We start from the raw sequence: 21111 nt of genomic DNA on the forward strand, positions 1-21111 counted from the left end.
CTTTTTTTTTTTTTTTTTTGAGACGGAGTCTTGCTGTGTCTCCTGGGCTGGAGTGCAGTGGCCGGATCTCAGCTCACTGCAAGCTCCGCCTCCCGGGTTTTACGCCATTCTCCTGCCTCAGCCTCCGGAGTAGCTGGGACTACAGGCGCCCGCCACCTCGCCCGGCTAGTTTTTTGTATTTTTAGTAGAGACGGGGTTTCACCGTGTTAGCCAGGATGGTCTCGATCTCCTGACCTCATGATCCGCCCATCTCGGCCTCCCAAAGTGCTGGGATTACAGGCTTGAGCCACCGCGCCCGGCCTAAAATATATATCTAAAAATAGGCCAGGTGCAGTGACTCATGCCTGTAATCTCAGCACTTTGGGAGGTCAAGGCAGGCCAACTGTTTTGAGGCCAGGAATTTGAGACCAGCCTGGGCAACACGGTGATACCTCGTCTCTACAAAAAAAAAATACAAAAATTAGCTGGGTACACCTGTAGTCCCAGCTACTCAAAAGGCTGAGGTGGGAGGCTCACTTGAGCTTCGCAGGTCAAGGCTGCAGTGGTCTGTGATTGAGCCACTGCACTCCAGCCAGGGTGACAGAGTGGGACTCTAAATAAGTAAATAATAAATGAAAATAAACACTATTTACTATACTGCTAAGATTTAGAAGTCCTTGTTTTCCATGTTCCTTCCAAAGCCAGCTGTGCAAATACTCAAGACTGTCCACAGGTGAGGAAATGGACGGGCCGGGTGCGGTGGCTCCCGCCTGTAATCCCAGCAGTTTGGGAGGCCGAGGTGGGATGACTGCTTGAGGAGTCCAGGCGTTCAAGACTGGCCTTGGCAACACAGTGAGACCCTGTCTCCAAAAAAAAACAAAACAAAAAACAAAAATGAGCTAGACATGGTGGCATGCACCTGTAGTCCTAGCTACTTGGGAGACTGAGGCAGGAGGATTGCCTGAGGCTAAGACTTCGACACTATAGTGAGCTATGATTGCTCCACTGCACTCTGGGCGGGCCAACAGGGCCAGGTCATCTCTTTAAAAAAAAAAAGAAAAAAGAATTTTTTTTTTTTGAGATGGAATCTTGCTCTGTCACTCAGGCTAGAGTGCAATGGCGTGATTTTGGATCACTGCAGCCTCTGCCTCCTGGGTTCAAGCGAGTCTCCTACCTCAGCCTCCTGAGTAGCTAGGATTACAGGCGCATACTGCCACACCTGGCTAATTTTTGTATTTTTGGTAGAGGCGGGATTTCGCCATGTTGGCCAGGCTGGTCTCGAACTCCTAATCTCAGGTGATCCACCTGCCTCGGCCTCCCAAAGTGCTAGGATTACAGGCGTGAGCCACTGCGCCCAGCGAGAAAAAAAGAAAACTGATGAAGCCAGTTTCTAGTAGCTGATATGCAGTAAATAGTTAAAGGTTGTTTGATTAACCTACTAAACTTTACAAATGCTCAGATTCACTTAGGTCTAATCAAAGTAAACAGACACACACTAACTTCTTTTTGAAAGACATTCTCACTCTGTTGCCCAGGCTGGAGTGCAGTTGTGTGAAGTGGGGTCACTGCAACCGACACCTCCCGGGCCTCAAGAGATCCTCCCACCTAGGCCCCTTGAGTAGCTGGGGCTGCAGGCACGTGCCACCACACCCGGCTAATTATTTTTTAAATTTTTTGTAGAGACGGGGTTTCACCATGTTGCCCAGGCAAGTCTTGAACTTCTGAGCTCAAGAGATCCACTCGCCTTGGCCTCCCGAAGTGCTGGGATTACAGGCGTGAGCCACCGCACCTGGACACCAACTTCTTATGTAAGCAGCTATACAAGAATTATCATTTCAGTTGCTCTTACACTGCATTTACAATAAGCTCTCTGCTACCTCTAAATTGACAAGATGTTTAAGAAAAATCATACCAGATTGTTTCTAAAGAAAAGGCCACCCAACTGTTCTCTAAGCCTTCCTTGGAGTTTAGCAGGCTCTCTAAAAGGCAAATTCTCTGGTGTATATTGGTTCTCAGACACAAAGAACTTTAAAAACTTAATCTTTAGTACCTTCCATTTGGGAGAAAACGCTGTGACACTTGGCAGCTTCTAACTTGGTTGCCAAGGAAACAAAGTCACTACTTAATTGAGACTCAAAAGGTGACCTTGGTTTCATTCTGTTTCCTTTTCCTACCAACAACTAAATCAGAGAGAACCTGCCTTTTACAGAGGACAATTCATCAGTGGTTAAACTGAGAGCTCACGTCTTCTAAATGGAAGAAATTAAAAAGCCAGTTGATACTTGGAGGAGCAAACTGTCACTCTAAGGAAATAATACCACATGTCTAGGTGTCCTGATACAGCTTAAAAATAGAAGTGGAGATAACAGATTTGGCGAATAAACTCCTGATAGAGAAAACACATACAAAAGCCTAATTTCCTGAAAACTTTTTTTTTTTTTTTTTTTTGAGAAGGGGTTTCGCTTTTATCTCCCAGGCTGGAGTGCAATGGCATGATCTCAGCTCACTGCAACCTCCGTCTCCAGGGTTCAAGCAATTCTCCTGCCTCAGCCTCCTGAGTCGCTGGGACTACAGGCCACGTGCCATTATGGCCGGCTAATTTTTTTGTATTTTTGGTAGAGATGGGGTTTCATCATTTTGACCAGTCTGGTCTCAAACTCCTGACCTCAGGCGATCCACCTGCCTCGGCCTCCCAAAGTGCTGGGATTACAGGCGTGAGCCACCGTGCACAAACAAAAGTGTAACTGTTTAAAATTACATTTTTCGTCCAGCCTGGGCAACATGGTGAAACCTCATCTCCATTAAAAAAAAAAAAAAGTTCTTGGGCCAGGTGCAGTAGCTCACACCTGTATGTAATCCTAGCAATTTTGGAGGGTGAGGCAGGAGGAATCTTTGAGGACAGCAGTTCAGGAGCAACCTGGCCAACACAGCAACACCACGCCTCTATTTTTAAAAATAAAAAAATAAGGCTGGGCGCAGTGGCTCATGCCTGTAATCCAGCAGCCTGGGAAGCTGAGGTGGGCAGATCGCTTGACGCCAGGAGTTTGAGACCAGCCTGGCCAACATGATGAAACCCTGTCTCTACTAAAAATACCCAAATTAGCCAGGTGTGGTGGCTCAGGCCTGTAATCCTAGCTATGTGAGAGGCTGAGGCACGAGAATTGCTTGAACCCAGGAAGTAGAGGTTGCAGTGAGTCAAGATTGTGCCACTGCGCTCCAGCCTGGGAAACAGAGTGAGACTCAGTCTCAAAAGTAAATAAATAAATGAATAGAAATAAAAATAAAAGGCCGGGCGCGGTGGCTCAAGCCTGTAATCCCAGCACTTTGGGAGGCCGAGACGGGCGGATCAAGAGGTCAGGAGATCGAGACCATCCTGGCTAACACGGTGAAACCCCGTCTCTACTAAAAAAAAAATACAAAAAACTAGCCAGGCGAAGTGGCGGGCGCCTGTAGTCCCAGCTACTTGGGAGGCTGAGACAGGAGAATGGTGTAAACCCGGGAGGCAGAGCTTGCAGTGAGCTGAGAGCCGGCCACTGCACTCCAGCCCAGGCAACAGAGCGAGACTCTGTCTCAAAAAAATAAATAAATAAAAAGTAATAAAAATAAAAAATTGTTCTTCAAGATTACTTAACAATTTGTTAGCTTTCTTTTACGTGTCTCTTACTCAGTGGTAATAGGTGAAAGGAATGTGGCTTCAATTTGTCCACAGTGGCCATACTATAGATTTTGCTGAATTAAGCAAATAATCCATTGATTCCACCACATTCTTATTCATCAGCTACTTTCTATGATTGTGATCCTGGCAGGCAGCAAGAATAATAAGTAGGTCTTGTGTTCCTTGTAACACCCAGCACAGTGGCATGTATGTAACACAATGATCCACACTTAATCCTCTATTAATTTACTGAAGTAAACCTAAAACATAAGCCCAGGCACGGTGGCTAATGCCTGTAATCCCAGCACTTTGGGAGGCCAAGGCAGGCGGATCACGAGATCAGGAATTCGAGACCAGCCTGGCCAACACAGTGAAACCCTGTCTCTTCTAAAAATACAAAAATTAGCCAGGCATGGTGGTGTGCACCTGTAGTCCCAGCTAACTCAGGAGGCTGAGGCAGGAGAATCACTTGAACCTGGGAGGTGGAGGTTGTGGTGAGCTGAAATCACGCCACTGCACTCCAGCCTGGGCAACCGAACAAGACTCCATCTCAAAAAACCAAAAGAAAAAAAAGAAAACCAAAAACAGATTTGACAGATTTTTTTAAAAAGCAGATAAACTGTAAGACTGTAAACCCTATAGTCTAAATATACATATATGTATATTTTTTTGAGATAGAGTCTCACTCTGTTGCCCAGGATGGAGTGCAGTGGCACGAACTTGGCTCACTGCAACGTCCGCCTCACAGGTTCAAGTGATTCTCCTGCCCCAGCCTCCTGAGTAGCTGGGACTACAGGCCTGCGCCATCATGCTCGGCTAAGTTTTCTATTTTTAGTGGAGACAGGGTTTCACCATGTTGGTCAGGCTGGTCTCAAACTCCTGACCTTGTGATCTGCCCACCTCGGCCTCCCAAAGTGCTGGGATTACAGGCGGGAGCCACTGTGCCTGGCCCTTTTTTTAAAAAAAAAAAAAAAACAAATAGCACATGTTTTCACTTAAGGGCTTACCTAATCAGAAATGTTCCTGACATCCAGAAATCACCTGTCAGCCAATATTTTATTGAAAGTTCTAAGAGTATAAGAGAAATAAGACTTTTAGCTATGATTAATAAATTTGAAGCATTAAAAAATTCCTACCGAGAGAATAGGGTAGCCAAGACACAAGGGGGGGAAATTAATACTGCAAATTTTTTCATACTTTTTGACTTTTGAATCATGTGATTTTTTTCATGTGACATCTTTGCAAAGAAAAAAATACCAGGCACGGTGGCTCATGCCTGTAATCCCAGCACTTTGAGAGGCCGAGGCGGGCGGATCACCTGAGGTCAAGAGTTCAGGACCAGCCTGGTCAAAATGGTGACACCTTGTCTCTACTAAAAATACAAAAAATTAGCCGGGTGTGATGCCGCACACCTGTAGTCCCAGCTACTTGGGAGGCTGAGGCAGGAGAATCGCTTGAACCCGGGAGGCGGACGTTGCAGTGAACCAAGGTTGCACCATTACACTCCAGCCTGGGCAAAAGGAGTGAAACTCTGTCTCAAAAAAAAAAGAAAAAAACTATGCTAACTTTTTAAAAGTAAAAATTCTCACAAGAATCTCTGAGATGCTAAGTTTTATGTGGGGAGAGACTGGCAAGGAAGAGCTGTTGAAAGGAGCGAATACTCACAGCCGAAGCTCTTCAAACGACTTCACCGAGTACAGAGGGGAGTTTGGATCCCGCTGCAGGACTTCTACTTGGTTTGTGTTATCGACAAGGTTGCTTCTGATCAGCTTGTTGAGTAAGGACTGGGCAGCTCTGTCCTCTGTCAGGAAGAAACCAGTGGATCTTCATACTCATCTGGCAAACCCCACGCTTACGAAGCCACTCTCCCTCCCTCTGCACACTAGCAGCCGGGCAGTCACGCACGGCTGGAGAAGAACCGTCACACTGATAGTCTCCATTTATTTATCTTAGAGATGGGGTCTGGCTGTCACCCAGGCTGGAGTGCAGTGGCACAATCACAGCTCACTGTAGCCTAGAATTCCTAGGCTCAGGCGATCCTCCCACCTCAGCCTCCCAAGTAGCTGGGAGTCCAGGTGTATGCTACCACACCCAGCTCATTTTGAAATCGTTTGTAGAGACGGGGTCTCCCTATGTTGCCCAGGCTGGGCTTGAACTCCTGGCCCAAAGCAATCCTCCCACCTCGGCCTCCCAAAGTGCTGGAATTACAGGCATGAGCCACTGCTTCAGGACTTGTTTGGTTCTCCTCCTCTCACTGACTATTCCTTCTCTGATTCCTCTCATCTCCTGGATCTTGTAGCTTGGAGTGCCTCTGGCTCCAGGAAGGCAAGCCCTGGGTCATACTGTCTCTTGCCAAGGGCATCCAAGAGTAGTTACCTTTCTCCTCTTCATCTGTTTTCTCAGCAGTGGTACTGGTTTTGATAATACCTACACAAGAAAACAGTTGTCATAATTAGAAAGGCAAACATGAGAACCACCAAAAATGTGGGACAATATAATACACTGAAATTTATTTTATTTATTTATTTTTTAGACGGAGTTTTCCTCTTGTAGCCCAAAGTTGGAGTGCAATGGCGCAACCTTGGCTCACTGCAACCTCCACCTCCTGGGTTCAAGCGATTCTCCTGCCTCAGCCTCCTGAGTAGCTGGGATTAGGCGTGTGCCACCACACCTGGCTAATTTAGGTATTTTTAGTAGAGACGGGGTTTTGCCATGTTGGCCAGGATGGTCTTAAACTCCAGACATCAATCAAGTGATCCGCCCACCTTGGCCTCCCAAAGTGCTGGGATTACAACCATGAGTCACAGTGCCCAGTCTGAAATGTATTTTAAGTAATCAAAATATAAATAGTTGGCATTTCTTTATGTTTAGTGAATTTTTATTTCTAGATTTTTTTTTTTTTTTTTTTTTGAGACAGGGTCTCCCTCTGTTGCCCAGGCTAAAGTGCAGTGGTGCAATCATAGCTCACTACAACCTCAATCTCCTGAGCCGAAGTGATCCTCCCACCCCAGGCTCCTACTTAGCTGGGACTACAGGTGCATACTACCACATCCTCCTGCCTTAGCCTCCTGAGTAGCTAGCACTACAGGCATGCGCCACTATTCTCAGCTAATTTAAAACAAAAACATTTTTGTAGAGATGGAGTCTTGCCGTGCTGCCCAGCTTGTTCTCAAATTCCTGGCCTCAAGTAATCCTCCTGCTTTGGTCTCCCAAAGCACGAGGATTACTGGCATGAACTACTGTACCTGGTGAAAAATTTTTAATTTCTAGAAATTTTGACTAATTTCAGACAGATCAGAATATGTTACCTCTTAATAGTCCTACTTTAAAATACAGCCTTATTAGCAAACATAGTCTACCATTTTTTACCTTTCAGACTGGCAAATTCTGAAAGTTTGACTATTAATTTTGTGATGAGATTGTAGAGAAACACTCTCATTCTTGCTGATGGAAATTTTTTTTTTTTTTTTTTTTTTTTTTTTTTTGAGGCGGAGTCTTGCTCTGTCGCCCGGACTGGAGTGCAGTGGCCGGATCTCGGCTCACTGCAAGCTCTGCCTCCCGGGTTTACGCCATTCTCCTGCCTCAGCCTCCCGAGTAGCTGAGACTACAGGCGCCCGCCACCTCGCCCAGCTAGTTTTTGTATTTTTAGTAGAGACGGGGTTTCACCGTGTTAGCCAGGATGGTCTCGATCTCATGACCTTGTGATCCACCCGTCTCGGCCTCCCAAAGTGCTGGGATTACAGGCTTGAGCCACTGCGCCCGGCCTGCTGATGGAAATATTAACTGGTGGCCGGGCACAGTGGCTTATCCTGTAATCCCAGCACTTTGGGAGGCTGAGGCGGGTGGATCACCTGAGGTCAGGAGTTTCAGACCAGTCTGACCAACATGGAGAAACCCTGTCTCTACTAAAAAATACAAAATTAGCTGGGTGTGGTGGCGTATGCCTGTAATCCCAGCTACTCGGGAAGGCTGAAGCAGGAAAATCACTTGAACCCAGGAGGTGGAGGTTGTGGTGAGCCGAGATCATGCCACAGCACTCCAGCCTGGGCAACAAGAGCAAAACTCTTGTCTCAAAAAAAAAAAAACCCAGAAATATTAATTGGTATAATACCTAAGGAAAGGACTGAAAATACTGAGAAAAATTGCAAATGTCAGCCTGGGCAACATAGCAAGACCTAGTCTCTACTAACAATTTAAAAATTAGCCTGTAATCCCAGCTATTCAGGAGGCTGGGGCAGGAGAACAGCTTGAGCCCAGGAGTTTGAGCCACTGCACTGCAGCCCGGGTGACAGAGCAAGAGCCTGTCTTTATTTTTTTGAGACACAGTCTCACTCTGTTGCCCAGGATGGAGTATAGTGGCATGATCTCGGCTCACTGCAACCTCTGCCTCCCAGGTTCAAGTGATTCTTCTGCCTCAGCCTCCCAAGTAGCTCGGACTACTGGCGCGCACCACCATGCCTGGGCAATTTTTGTATTTTTAGTAGAGACGGGGTTTCACCATATTGGCCAGGCTGGTCTCAAACTCCTGACCTCATGATCTGCCCGCCTTGGCCTCCCAAAGTGCTGGGATTACAGGCATGAGCCACCATGTCCAGCCTACAAGATCCTGTCTTTAAAAAAAAAAAAAAGGCCAGGCGCGGTGGCTCAAGCCTGTAATCCCAGCACTTTGGGAGGCCGAGACGGGCGGATCATGAGGTCAGGAGATCGAGACCATCCTGGCTAATCTGGTGAAACCCTGTCTCTACTAAAAAATCCAAAAAAACTAGCCGGGCGAGGTGGTGGGTGCCTGTAGTCCCAGCTACTCGGGAGGCTGAGGCAGAAGAATGGCATAAACCCGGGAGGTAGAGCTTGCAGCGAGCCGAGATCACGCCACTGCACGCCAGCCTGGGCTTCAGAGCGAGACTCCGTCTCAAAAAAAAAAAAAAAAAAAAAAGCCAGGAGTGGTGGCTCACGCCTGTAATCCTAGCACTTTGCGAGACCAAGCGGGCGGATTGCCTGAGCTCAAGAGTTCGAGACCAGCCTGGACAATACAGTGAAACTCTGTCTCTACTAAATATAAAAAATTAGCTGGGCATGGAGGCGGGCATGGAGGCGTGCACCCGTAATCCCAGCTACTTGGGATGCAGAGACAGAAGAACTGCTTGAACCTGGGAGGCGGAGGTTGCGGTGAGCCGCCACTGTACTCCAGCCTGGGCAACAGAGAGAGAATCCATCTCAAAAAAAAAAAAAAAGAAAGAAAAAGTTGCAAACGCATATACCTTTGACCTAGCAAATCCATTTTGGGGGAATTTATCCTACAAACACTTGTATACATGTAAAAAGAGCTAAGTTCATGGTTATTTCATGAAGCATTATTTATAATAGGAAAAGAAAGGGACCACCCAAACATCTATGATTGCTTAAAAAATCATGGTATATCAGCCGGGTGCAGTGGCTCAAGCCTGTAATCCCAGCACTTTGGGAGGCTGAGGCGGGCAGATCACCTGAGGTCGGGAGTTCGAGACCAGTCTGACCAAGATGGAGAAACCCTGTCTCTACTTAAAAAACACAAAATTAGCCAGGTGTCATGGCACATGCCTGTAATTCCAGCTACTTAGGAGGCTGAGGCAGGAGAATCGCTTGAACCTGGAAGTTGGAGGTTGTGGTGAGTCGAGATCACACCATTGCACTCCAGCCTGGGCAACGAGAGAAACTTCATCTCAAAAAAAAAAAAAAAAAAAAAAAAAATCATGGTATATTGACACAATGCAGTATCACATAATTATAAAACACAAGGAGGGGTCAGGCACAGTGGCTCACACCTGTAATTCCAGCACTTTGGGAGGCTGAGGCGGGCAGATCACCTGAAGTCAGGAGTTGACGACCAACCTGGCCAACATGGTGAAACCCTGTCTCCACTAAAAATACAAAAAGTAGCCAGGCATGATGGCAGATACCTATAATCCCAGCTATTCGGGAAGCCAAGGCAGGAGAACTGGTTGAACCCAGGAGGCAGAGGTTGGAGTGAGCCAAGACAGCACCACTGCACTCCAGCCTGGGTAACAGAGCAAGACTCTGCCTCAAAAAAAAAAAAAGGCAGGGATGAAACTGCATGTATTGATACAGAAAGTTTGCCAAGGGATACTGTTGAGTGAAAAAGTAAGTGTACTGTATATATCACGCCGCATTTTGGTTGAGAGAATATGATAATCTATACTTACATTTGCTTTGCATAAAGTCTTTGCAAGAATATTAAAAATCCATCAACAGTGGCTACTTATGGGATAGGATGGTATTATGAGCTGAATTGTGTGTGGCCCCCTGACCCCAAACTCATATATTCAAGTCCTAACCAGTACCTCAGAATGTGACCTGATTTTGAAATAAGGTTGCTATAGCTGTAGTTAAGATGAGGTCACTAGGGTGGGCCCTAATCCTTGTACTTTATTATACTTTCTGAGTTTTGAACCCAGATTCACTTTTCAAAAAGTTAAAAAATTTACTTCGTGCAGGATCTGGATGTTATTTTTAAAAAATAGGCGCGGTGGCTCACGCCTGTAATCCCAGCACTCTGGGAGGCCGAGGCAGGCAGATCACGAGGTCAGGAGATCGAGATCATCCTGGCTAACACGGTGAAACCCCGTCTCTACTAAAAATACAAAAAATTAGCCGGGCAAGGTGGTGGGTGCCTGTAGTCCCAGCTACTTGGGAGGCTGAGGCAGGAGAATGGCGTGAACCTGGGAGGCGGAGCTTGCAGTGAGCCGAATCGCGCCACTGCACTGCAGCCTGGGTGACAGAGCAAGACTCTGTCTCACAAAAAATAAATAAAGAAATAAATAAAAAATAAAAATAAAATAAATAATAAAATAAAATAAAATAAAATAAAATGGGTCAGGAGTGGTGGCTCACGCCTGTAATCCCAACACTTTGGGAGGCTGAGGGGGGCGGATCATGAGGTCAGGAGATGGAGACCATCCTGGCTAACACGGTGAAACCCCATCTCTACTAAAAATACAAAATAAAATTAGCCAGGCGTGGTGGCGGGCGCCTGTAGTCCCAGCTACTTGGGAGCCTGAGGCAGAAGAATGGCATGAACCCGGGAGGCAGAGCTTGCAGCAAGCCGAGATCGCGCCACTGCACTCCAGCCTGGGTGGCAGAGCGAGACTTCATCTCAAAAAATAAATAAATAAATAAAATTAGGCCAAGTGCAGTGACTCATGCCTATAATCCCAGTACTGTGGGAGGCCGAGGCAGGCAGATCTCTTGAGCTCAGGAGGTCAAGACCAGCCTGGGCAACATGACAAAACCCCGCCTCTACTAAAAATATAAAAAATTAGCCAGGTGTGGTGGTGGACGCCAGTAGTCTCAACTACCTGGGAGGTGAGGTGGAAGGATCTCTTGAGCCTGGGTGGCAGAGGTTGCAGTGAGCCAAGATCACGCCATGCCACTCCACTCCAGCCTGCACGACAGAGTGAGACCCTGTCTCAAATAAAGTTTTAAAAATCTAATATAAAAAATAAAAAATTTAGGCCAGGCGCAGTGGCTCACGACTGTAATCCCAGCACTTTGGGAGGCCAAGACGGGCAGATCACAAGGACAGGAGATCAAGACTATCTTGGCTAACATGATGAAACCCTATCTCTACTAAAAATACAAAAACAAAAAACCTAGCCGGGCATGGTGGCAGGCGCCTGTAGTCCCAGCTACTCGGGAGGCTGAGGGAGAAGAATGGCATGAACCCAGGAGGCAGAGCTTGCAGTGAGCCGAGATCGCGCCACTGCACTCCAGCCTGGGCAACAAAGCAAGACTTCGTCTCAAACAAAATAAATAAATAAATAAATAAATAATTTTGCCAAAATATTATCAAATGAACAGTAGCAATACAGTCCAATAGAGAGACTCTTAATTTTAAGAAGTCAAAGGATAAACTTTGGAAAATTGACATATCCGTTCAGTAACAAAATCTAATTTAGTGGCTTGTAAACAGCTGACGTTTACACTAAATAACAGCTCTTTGCACAATGCAGCTATGAGTGCAAAGCAGCGGCCCACATGGAACTCTTTTCTAGCTTGTAGTTACTAGTGACTCACCATTGGTATCTGCTTTGACTTTCTCTTCCTTGATCTGCAAATTGGTCATCTGAATAGGAATAAAAGAAAACAGGGTTAAGCAAAGGATCCAATAAAAGGAAGGTCCCTAAGAAAAGAGAAACTTTCTAGTAAAAGTCTAGTCTGAAATTTTCAGCACCAGTATTCAGGGAATTGGTTTGTTCCCTCAAAGTAGAACTGCTGAAAGTTTGTGTGAAACCATCATTTCAAACATCTTCAACAGCCTTCAAACAAGGCAAGGGGTGGGCTAAATATAATGGTTGGGGGGAAAGTTTCAGAAAACCTCAAACTCTGCTTATCTCCCAACTCAAGTTCTTTCTATTTATTTATTTTCTGAAACAAGGTCTCACTCTGTAACCTAGGCACGAGTGCAGCAGCACAATCATGGCTCACTGTGGCCTCAACCTCCTGGGTTCTAGCGATCCTCCCACCTCAGCCTCCCTAGTAGCTGAAACCACAGGTGTAGACCACCATGCCTACTCGAACTCAAACTTGAACTCCTGGGCTCAAGCAATCCTCCCATCTTGGCCTCCAAAGCACTGGGATTACAAGTGTGAGTCACTGCACCCAGCCTTCTTCTGTCACTTTCATTGGTTTTCTCTACTCTAGAGAGCAGAGCCACATGATAACCTAAGACCATGAATCATTTATTAAGTGAAGGTACACAAGTCTAGTGGTGAAAAAACAGGTATTCTCCAACTATTAGGAAGCATTTATTTACACCAGCCTTCTGATAAGCTGAATGCTTAGAAGCAGACACCAAGTATGTTTAGGTGTGTATTTGTGATATTCATATCACAGCTAGGTTAGGGTCACATATTTCACAAGGTTTGAAACCAATTATCAGTAACTGTCTGTCAGAGTAGATCTGATGCTAAACGCTAGATTTTAAACTCCAGAGTACAAGGCCCATGCCCTTGATAATGCTTTGTAATTTCTTTGTGGAAACTGCCGGTTTTATACCTCTGACCTGCTCCTTCCCCTGAACTCCAGTGCTGTATTTCCAAATGCCTGATGGCTACCGTGCAGAAAAGAACATAGCAGGCCTGACCACTCTCCTTAGGAAAGCCTATTTGCAAGGCTGGCCCTTGGCTGTCACCTGAGAACTTGGACTTTGGGAAGGTTCTCATCATCCCTAGAACTGATAAGAGGGGGTCAGTCTGCCTCAACTGTTTGTAAAAACATGTAATTTATGCTAACCACCTGCATTCCTTCTGAATCTGGAATTCTGGTACATGCTAGGCACAGGGTGACTATATGACAGGCCCCCAATAAAAGCCTCAGGTAGTCTCTAACAAGCTTCCCTGACACCACTTCATACAGTAACAGTAGCTGTTACAATTTGCTACTGGAAGAATTAAGCACACTCTGTGGACTCCATTGGGAGATAACTTGGAAGTTTGCCTGGTTTCCTCTGGACTTAGTCCATAGTCCATGAGCCTTTTTCTTCCACTAATTTTGCTTTGTATCTTTTCACTATAATAAATCATAGCTGTGAGTACAATTACATACTGAGCCTATGAGCTCGCCTCACAAATCGTCAAACCTGGCATCTCCTGGGGACTCCCACAACAGGTACTTACCAAGATGTCTCCTTATTTTAAACTCAGAACAGCCAAACCTGAACTCACCATTCCCTTTTGTCTTTTTTTTGAAACAGGATCTCACTGTCGCCCATGCTGGAGTGCAGTAGTGTGATCACAGCTCACTGCAGCCTCAACCTCCCTAGGCTCAGGTGATCCTCCCACCTCAGCATCCTGAGTAACTGGGACCACAGGAGTGCGCCACCACCACGCCCAGCTAATTTTTTTTTGTATTTTTGTAGAAATGGGGTTTCACCATGTTGCCCACACTGGTCTTGAACTCCTGGGTTCAACTGATCTGCCTGCCTCAGTCTCCTAAAGTGCTAGGATTACAGGTGTGAGCCACCGTGCCCAGCCTTCACCATTTTTTTTTTTTTTTCTTTTTTGAGACAGAGTCTCACTCAGTAGCCCGGGGTGGAGTGCAGTGGTGCGATCTCGGTTCACTGCAACCTCCACCTCCCAGGTTCAAGCAATTCTCGTGCCTCAGCCTTCTGAGTAGCTGGGATTACAGGTGCCTGCTACCATGCCTGGCTAACTTTTGTATTTTTAGTAGAGACAGGGTTTCGCTATGTTGGCTAAGCTGGTATCAAACTCTTGACCTCGACTGATCTGCCCGCCTCGGCCTCCCAAAGTGCTGGGATCACAGGTGGGTGCCACCATGCCCGGCTGCCTTCACCATTTTATCAAATCTGCCCTTCCTCCCACTTTCGTATTCCTGTTATTGGAATGTTAGTAATACCAATAGGATCCAAGTTGAAAACAGAAACCTTTCACTTTATCTCCCTTCTCTCTTTTATTATATTAGCAAGTCCTACCCATTCTACCTTTGTATCTTATATCCATCCCCTCATTTTCACTTCCACTGCCCAACATATAGGCCTCTATCTATCAGAATAACTTTTTTTTTTTTTTTTTTTTGAGACGGAGTCTCGCTCTGTCGCCCAGGCTGGAGTGCAGTGGCGCGATCTCCGCTCACTGCAAGCTCAGCTGCCTCCCGGGTTCACACCATTCTCCTGCCTCAGCCTCCCGGGAAGCTGGGACTACAGGCGCCTGCCACCAGGCCCGGCTAATTTTTTGTATTTTTTTAGTAGAGACGGGGTTTCACCGTGTTCGCCAGGTTGGTCTCGAGCTCCTGACCTCGTGATCCGCCCGCCTCGGCCTCCCAAAGTGCTGGGATTACAGGCGTGAGCCACTGTGCCCGGCCCAGAATAACTTTTACACCGATATTTCTATTCGCCATCACTTGTAACATATTCTGTTCTCTGTAGTTCAGTAAATCCTTGCCAGCCTTGTCTAATTCTGTCAATAGCCCTCTCAAAAATCCCCATACTGCCTAGGCCTGGTGGCTGACAGCTGTAATCCCAGCACTTTGGGAGGCCAAGGTGGGCGGATCACCAGAGGTCGGGAGTTCAAGACCAGCCTGACCAATATGGAGAAACCCCGTCTCTACTAAAAATACAAAATTAGCCAGTCGTGGTAGCGCATGCCTGTAATCCCAGCTACTCGGAGGCTGGGGCAGGAGAATCGCTTGAACCCGGGAGGTGGAGGTTGTGGTGAGCCGAGATAACGCGACTGCACTCCAGCCTGGGCAACAAGAGCAAAACTCCGCCTCAAAACAAAAACAACAACAACAACAAAAAAAAAACAGTCCATTATCACTAAACAAACCTAAAGCTTAGGTCTTAGATACAAGAACAGAAAGCCACAGTGTATGCTGTAATTACATTCCAGTTGAATGAATATTCATTACTTAAAGAACAAGTATATGAAACTAAGTGTCACTTTAAACATCAATGAAACAATTTGTAGTGCCTCCTTCCAACATCTGCAGTCGATTGAGGTATTAAATCTAAAAGTGAATCTGTTATTCTGCAAAGAGCTACAAATTGCCAACCACGTTAAGCATGGATCTAAGAAATGTTAAATACAGAGTAGCACAGAAACATGCGAAGAACAGTCGCGTAATGAAAATGAGAATCAGCATCTAAACTTTGCTTTCCTTATAATCGTCACCGAGGAGGTCAATAGAGGAATGACAGCATGCATAGTGGGGCGGATATACCAAAGGATGAACTCCTTAACCAGCCCACATGGAGATAAAAAGCTCGACACTGGTCTCTTTAGCTCTAAGAGCAAATCAAGGGCAAGTGACTGCCCCAGCAAACTCTAGCAGCGCGTTGCCCAGGAGCCTCCCCAACCCGGGGAGCTCCCTATGCTTTAGGCAGGTTTCGCCTGGGCCCCTGCTACGTCCTCCCCGCCTGGAGATGAAGCCACTGACCGACTTGACAGCCGCTTCCTGCTCGTCCACCGCCAGGGCCCAAGAGTCGGTGGCCATAGTCCCGACCAAGGGCGACCCACTTGTGAAAATATGCGCCGCACCACGTCGCAACACCGGCCCTAAGCCCGCTACCGGCGCGAGAATGCACCTCACGCGGACCGGAAGCGGCGGTGAGCACAGGTGACGTCAGTTCCCACCCGGCGTGCGACATCATCATTCTGCGCGGCGCTGGATCTCTCCTCCGGACTGGCCTCTCATTTTGTGCGCAAACCTCGCGCTTTTTGCTCACCCTTTGAGGACGCGGCCTCCTCGCTTTTCAAAACTCCTGAGCTCTACGAAGTGGAACTGTTAGCCCTCCGTTTATTGCCTTACTTCACACTGAAATAACCCAACGTTTATTTTATTTTATTTTTTATTTATTTATTTTTTTGAGACGGAGTCTCGCTCTATCCCAGGCTGGAGTGCAGTGGCGCGATCACGGCTCACTGCAACCTCCGCCGCCCAAGTTCGAGCTATTCTCCTACCTCAGTCTCCCGACTGGCTGGGATTACAGGCGCCCACCACCACGCCCGGCTAATTTTTGTATTTTTTGTAGAGATGGGGTTTTACCATGATGACCAGGCTGGTCCTGAACTGCTGACCTCGTGATCCTCCCGCCTCAGCCTCCCAAAGTGCTGGGATTAAAGGCAGTAGCCACCACGCCCGGCCCCCAAAGTTTATTTTTAAGCCTGTCAACATCTCACCTTAAATGTGTAAGTCTCTGAACTGTACAAATGTGTAAGCCTCCGAACTGTAGGGCTTTAAACAACGGAAAATTCCATGAGAATATGATGCCTACTGTTAAGAACGCGATAACAGGTAAGAAAACAAAAATCAAAATGCAACAGAAGGCCCATAAACCCCATAATTCCATTATCCAATAAATACAACACACAATGCGTTTTCTCTTTTCTTTCTTTTTTTTAAAAATTTTTTTGAGACAGGGTCTCATTGTGTCACCCAGGCTGGAATGCAGTGGTGCGATCTCCACTCACTGCAGCCTTGACCTCCCACCTCAGCCTCCCAGGTAGCTGGGCCCACAGGCCCGCACCACCACGCCCAATTAACTCTTAAACTTTTTGCAGAGACGGGGGTCTTCATTATATTGCTCAGGCTGTTTTCGAACTCCTGAATTCCAGAGATCCTTCCTTGGCCTCTCAAAATGTTGGGATTATAGGCGTGAGCCACCACACCTGGCCATTATGTTGAAGGACCACCAAATACATACTGTATAATCTGTATGAGATTCAAGAATAGGACAAATGGAATCTATGGTGATAAAAACAGAGCTTACTTGTGGAGAAGGATGTTTGTTTGGGCCAGACACAAGGGAACTTCCTCAGTGATAGAATTATTCTGTATCTTGATTGGGGCCTGGTTACACAGATGTGTAAGTTTGTTAAGTCATGCTACTTTGTATTTCTAAACTCATGGAACTATTATTTATAGATGTTACCCAGGCTGGGCGGGGTCTTGGCTGACTACAACTTCTGCCTCCTGGGTTCAAGCAATTCTCCTGCCTCAGCCTCCCAAGTAGCTGTGATGACAGGCACACACCACCACACCTGGATAATGTTTGTATTTTTAGTAGAGATGGGGTTTCACCACATTGACTAGGCTGGCCTTGAACTCCTGAGCTCAAGGCCAGGAGGCCTTGCCTCCCTGGGCCTCCCAAAGTGCTGGGATTATAGGTGTGAGCCACAGTGCCTGGCCTGCTTTTTCTTTTTTATAAGCAGTTCCCAAGGAAGAATAACTGTTTTTGTTTTTTGAGACAGGGTCTCACTGTGTCACCTAGGCTGGAATGCAGTGGCATGTTCACAGCTCACTGCAGCCTTGATCTCCCAGACTCAAGTGATCCTCCCACCTCAGCTCCCCAGTAGCTGGGACTATAGCAGTACGCCACCACCCCAGGCTAATTTTTGTATGAGAACTTGTGTATTTAAAATATTGTATATAAATTATACCTCTCAATAATGTTGATTAAAAATCAAAAAAAGGGCAAGGGGCGGTGGCTCACGCCTATAACCCCAGCACTTTGGGAGGCCAAGGCGGGTGAATCACCTGAGGTCAGGAGTTCGAGACCAGACTGGCCAACATGGTGAAACCCTGTCTCTACTAAAAATACAAAAATTAGGGCCGGGCGCAGTGGCTCATGCCTATAATCCCAGCACTTTGGGAGGCCAAGGCGGGTGGATCACCTGAGGTCAGGAGATCGAGACCAGCCTGGCTAACACGGTGAAACCCTGTCTCTACTAAAAATACAAAAACAAAATTAGCCGGGTGTGGTGGCAGGTGCCTGTGGTCCCAGCTACTTGGGAGGCTGAAGCAGGAGAATGGCGTGAACCCAGGAGGCAGAGCTTGCAGTGAGCTGAGATCGCGCCACTGCACTCCAGCCTAGGTGACACTGTCTCAAAAAAAAAAAGAAAATTAGCCGGGCGTGGTGGGGTGCACCTGTAATCCCAGCTACTCAGGAATGGCTGAGGCAGGAGAATCACTGGAACCCAGTAGGCGGAGGTTGTGGGAGCCAAGATTGCGCCACTGCACTCCAGCCTGGGTGACAGAGCAGGACTCTGTCTCAAAAAATAATAATAATAATAAAAAGGAATGAAATACATGCAGTAACATGGATGAGAGATTTGACATCTTATCGCTTCTCGCCCTCTTGGCCAAGATCAAGTGGAGAGATTTGACATCTCATAGACATTATATTGCGTGAAAGAACCCAGGTACAAAAAGAGTACATATTGCATGATTCTATTCGTATAAGCCCAAAACAGGTATATCTAATCTATAGAGATAGAAATCAGAACAGTGGCTGCCTGAGGATGAGATAGGATGAGTAGGATTGACTGGAAAGGGGTACAAGGGAACTTGAGGAAAGTCCAGCAATAGTGGAGGTGGAGCAGAGGGTATGAGCTGGGAAGCAAATGGAATGGGTGAGTTAAGTAGGTGCCTGATCTGGAGGGCCTCACATGCCACTTAGGAAAAATGTAAACGAGTTGGGAGTCTTCAGCAGGAGTGGGGAAATCACACTCAAAGGTGGCACATATCTTACTGGCTGCTGTGAGACAAAGGAACTGCAGGAAAACCTCAGTGGAGGCATAGGCAACTGCTAGGAAGCTAGTGTAGTAGACCAGATGACCACAGTGATCCAGACCAGGGTGAATTCAGGAAGTATTAGATTGAGGCTACACAGGGTGACTGACGTGTAATCCCAGCACTTTGGGAGGCCAAGGCAGAACACTTGAGGCCAGGAGTTTGAGACCACCCTGGGCAACATAGTGAGACCCCTGTCTCTATAAAAAACAAACTCCAAACTATTAAAAAATTTTTTTTCAGACAGAGTCTTGCTCTGTCACCCAGGCTGGAGTGCAGTGGTGCGATCTCGGCTCACTGCAACGTCCACTTCCCGGGTTCAAGCAATGTTTGTGCCTCAGCCTCCTGAGTAGCTGGGATTACAGGCATGCACCATCATGCCCAGCTAATTTTTGTATTTTTAGTAGAGACGGGTTTGACCATGTTGTCCAGGCTGGTCTTGAACCGGACTTCAGGTGATCCACCCACCTTGGCCTTCCAAAGTGCTGGGATTACAGGCATGAGCCACCATGCCCAGCCAAAAGTATTAGATTGAGCCATATAAAAGTGCTGCTGCTTAGGCCAAAAATGGCCAAAGAGTAGCAATTTCATTTGGTTTTACCAAATAGATGGTAGAATTATAGTTATGAAGGATGGCCACAGATACTTCATAGCTTCCCCCACCAGGATATGAGGTTTATTTCCCCACCTGTGGGATCTGGGCTGGCCCTGTAGTTAGCTTTCACCAAAAAATGTGACAGAAGTGGCACTGGGAGAGTTCTGAGCCCAGGCCTCAACAGATCTTGCAGCTTCTGCTCTTCTCTCTTAGAAGGAGCCCAGAAACCAGATCACAAGGTCAGGAGTTCGAAACCAGCCTGACCAACATGATGAAACCCTGTCTCTAGTTAAAATACACACCAAAAAAAGCCAGCATGCTGTTGGGCACCTGTAATCCCAGCTACTGGGCAGACTGAGGCAGGAGAAACACTTGAAATGGGGAAGCAGAGGTTGCAGTGAGCCAAGATCACACCACTACACTCCAGCCTAGGCAACAGAGTGAGACTCTGTCTGGAAAAAAAAAAAAAAAGAGGAGCCCAGAGACCATCCACCGTACTGTGAAGATGAAAGGCCACATGGAGAGGCCTAGCAGCCCTAACTGAGTCCAGACACTAGCTGGGATAAGACAGCTGCTTCAGCCAGGCTGGGAGAGTCCAGCAGAGCTTTCCAGACAACTCAGAATTGTGAGAAAGGCTGTTGTCTTAAGCCATTGTTTTGGGGCAATTTGCAACACAGCAGTGGATAACTGATATAAAAGGACAGCAGGGCAGGGCAGGAAGATTCATGATGAACCCCAGGCTTCTGACTTGAGTAACAAGCAATTGCAGTACCATTTTGTGAGGGGAAATTAGAGGAAGAGCTGAGAGCAGAACTTGGGTTTTTTGAGTGGCGGTGCTTGGTAGTGGCATATGTTCAATGTTGGACACGAGGACAGGACTCATAGAAGACACCCCAAGTTCAAGTGCCATGTGTGCTTTTGTTCCCATGACCCTGAAGCTCAAGGATCAGGTCTTGGTATAGATTTGGGTGTCACCAGCAGACAAAGCCATAGGAATAAACAGCGTTGCCTCTGGCATGGAAAGAGAACTAACCCAGAATAGAGCCATGAGGAACAGGCCCATTTAGGAGGTGAATAAAGGAGGGGTCTGCCAAGGAGACTGAAGTGGTAGAGAGAAGACCAGGAAACAAAGTGTGTGTCACTTTCCTCCCCAGAAGAGTGGCCAGAGGAAGAGACAGTTGATAGAGTTAAATGCTGCTGAGAAGGCAAATACAACGGGGATTAAAATGTAGCTTTTAAGCTGAGTGTGGTTGCATGCATCTGTAGCCACAGCCACTAGGGAGGCTGAGGCAGGAGGATCACTTGAGCTTGGAGTTCAAGGCTGCAGTAAGCTGTGACTATGCCACTGCACTCCAGCCTGGGCAACAAAGTGAGACTCCCATCTCAAAAAAAAGTGGTTTTCGGATTTCGGACATGTAGGTCATCAGTGTCTTTCATGAAGGCTATTTCAGGGGAGTGGTGGAGCAGAAGTCAAGACTGCAGAGGGATGAGGAATGGTACTCTGTGTACAACCTTACAAGACTTTGTGCCATTAGAAGACATGTTAGGCTGAAAGATGAGGAATAGAGGGTTGAATTGTAAAGAGCTGTCAAGTATGACCATGTTAAAATATCAATGAGAAAGAGCTGTTGGGGTGAGAGAGGTAGCAAATATGAGGGGAGAGTTGACAGAGCAAGTTCTTAAAAGCCAGGAGAGGGAATTTGGTGGATTGGCAGGAAAATGTACATTTATATATATATATATATATGTACATATACATATATATATATATATATATATATATATATATATATATATA

General features: G+C 46.7%; 1 protein-coding gene across 3 annotated transcripts in view; it reads right to left on the minus strand.

The window, feature by feature from the left end:
- The window catches only part of DDX19A (DEAD-box helicase 19A), a 27962-nt gene extending 12159 nt beyond the window's left edge, over positions 1–15803 (minus strand). For 2 of the 3 annotated variants that reach the window (XM_026456471.1, XM_026456472.2), the window contains exons 1-4: positions 15584–15755; positions 11705–11753; positions 6011–6061; positions 5300–5435 (exon numbers count right to left, since the gene is read on the minus strand). In XM_026456471.1, coding sequence (XP_026312256.1) covers positions 5300–5435; positions 6011–6061; positions 11705–11753; positions 15584–15640 — 293 coding nt within the window. In that variant the 5' untranslated portion in view covers positions 15641–15755. Of the gene's footprint in view, positions 1–5299; positions 5436–6010; positions 6062–11704; positions 11754–15583 lie in introns of all 3 variants that reach the window. The other variant, XM_026456470.1, reaches the window with a different exon arrangement.
- Positions 15804–21111: the final 5308 nt, after the last annotated feature.

Source organism: Piliocolobus tephrosceles, chromosome 17 (genome assembly GCF_002776525.5).
Source record: "Piliocolobus tephrosceles isolate RC106 chromosome 17, ASM277652v3, whole genome shotgun sequence".
Lineage (NCBI taxonomy): Eukaryota > Metazoa > Chordata > Mammalia > Primates > Cercopithecidae > Piliocolobus > Piliocolobus tephrosceles.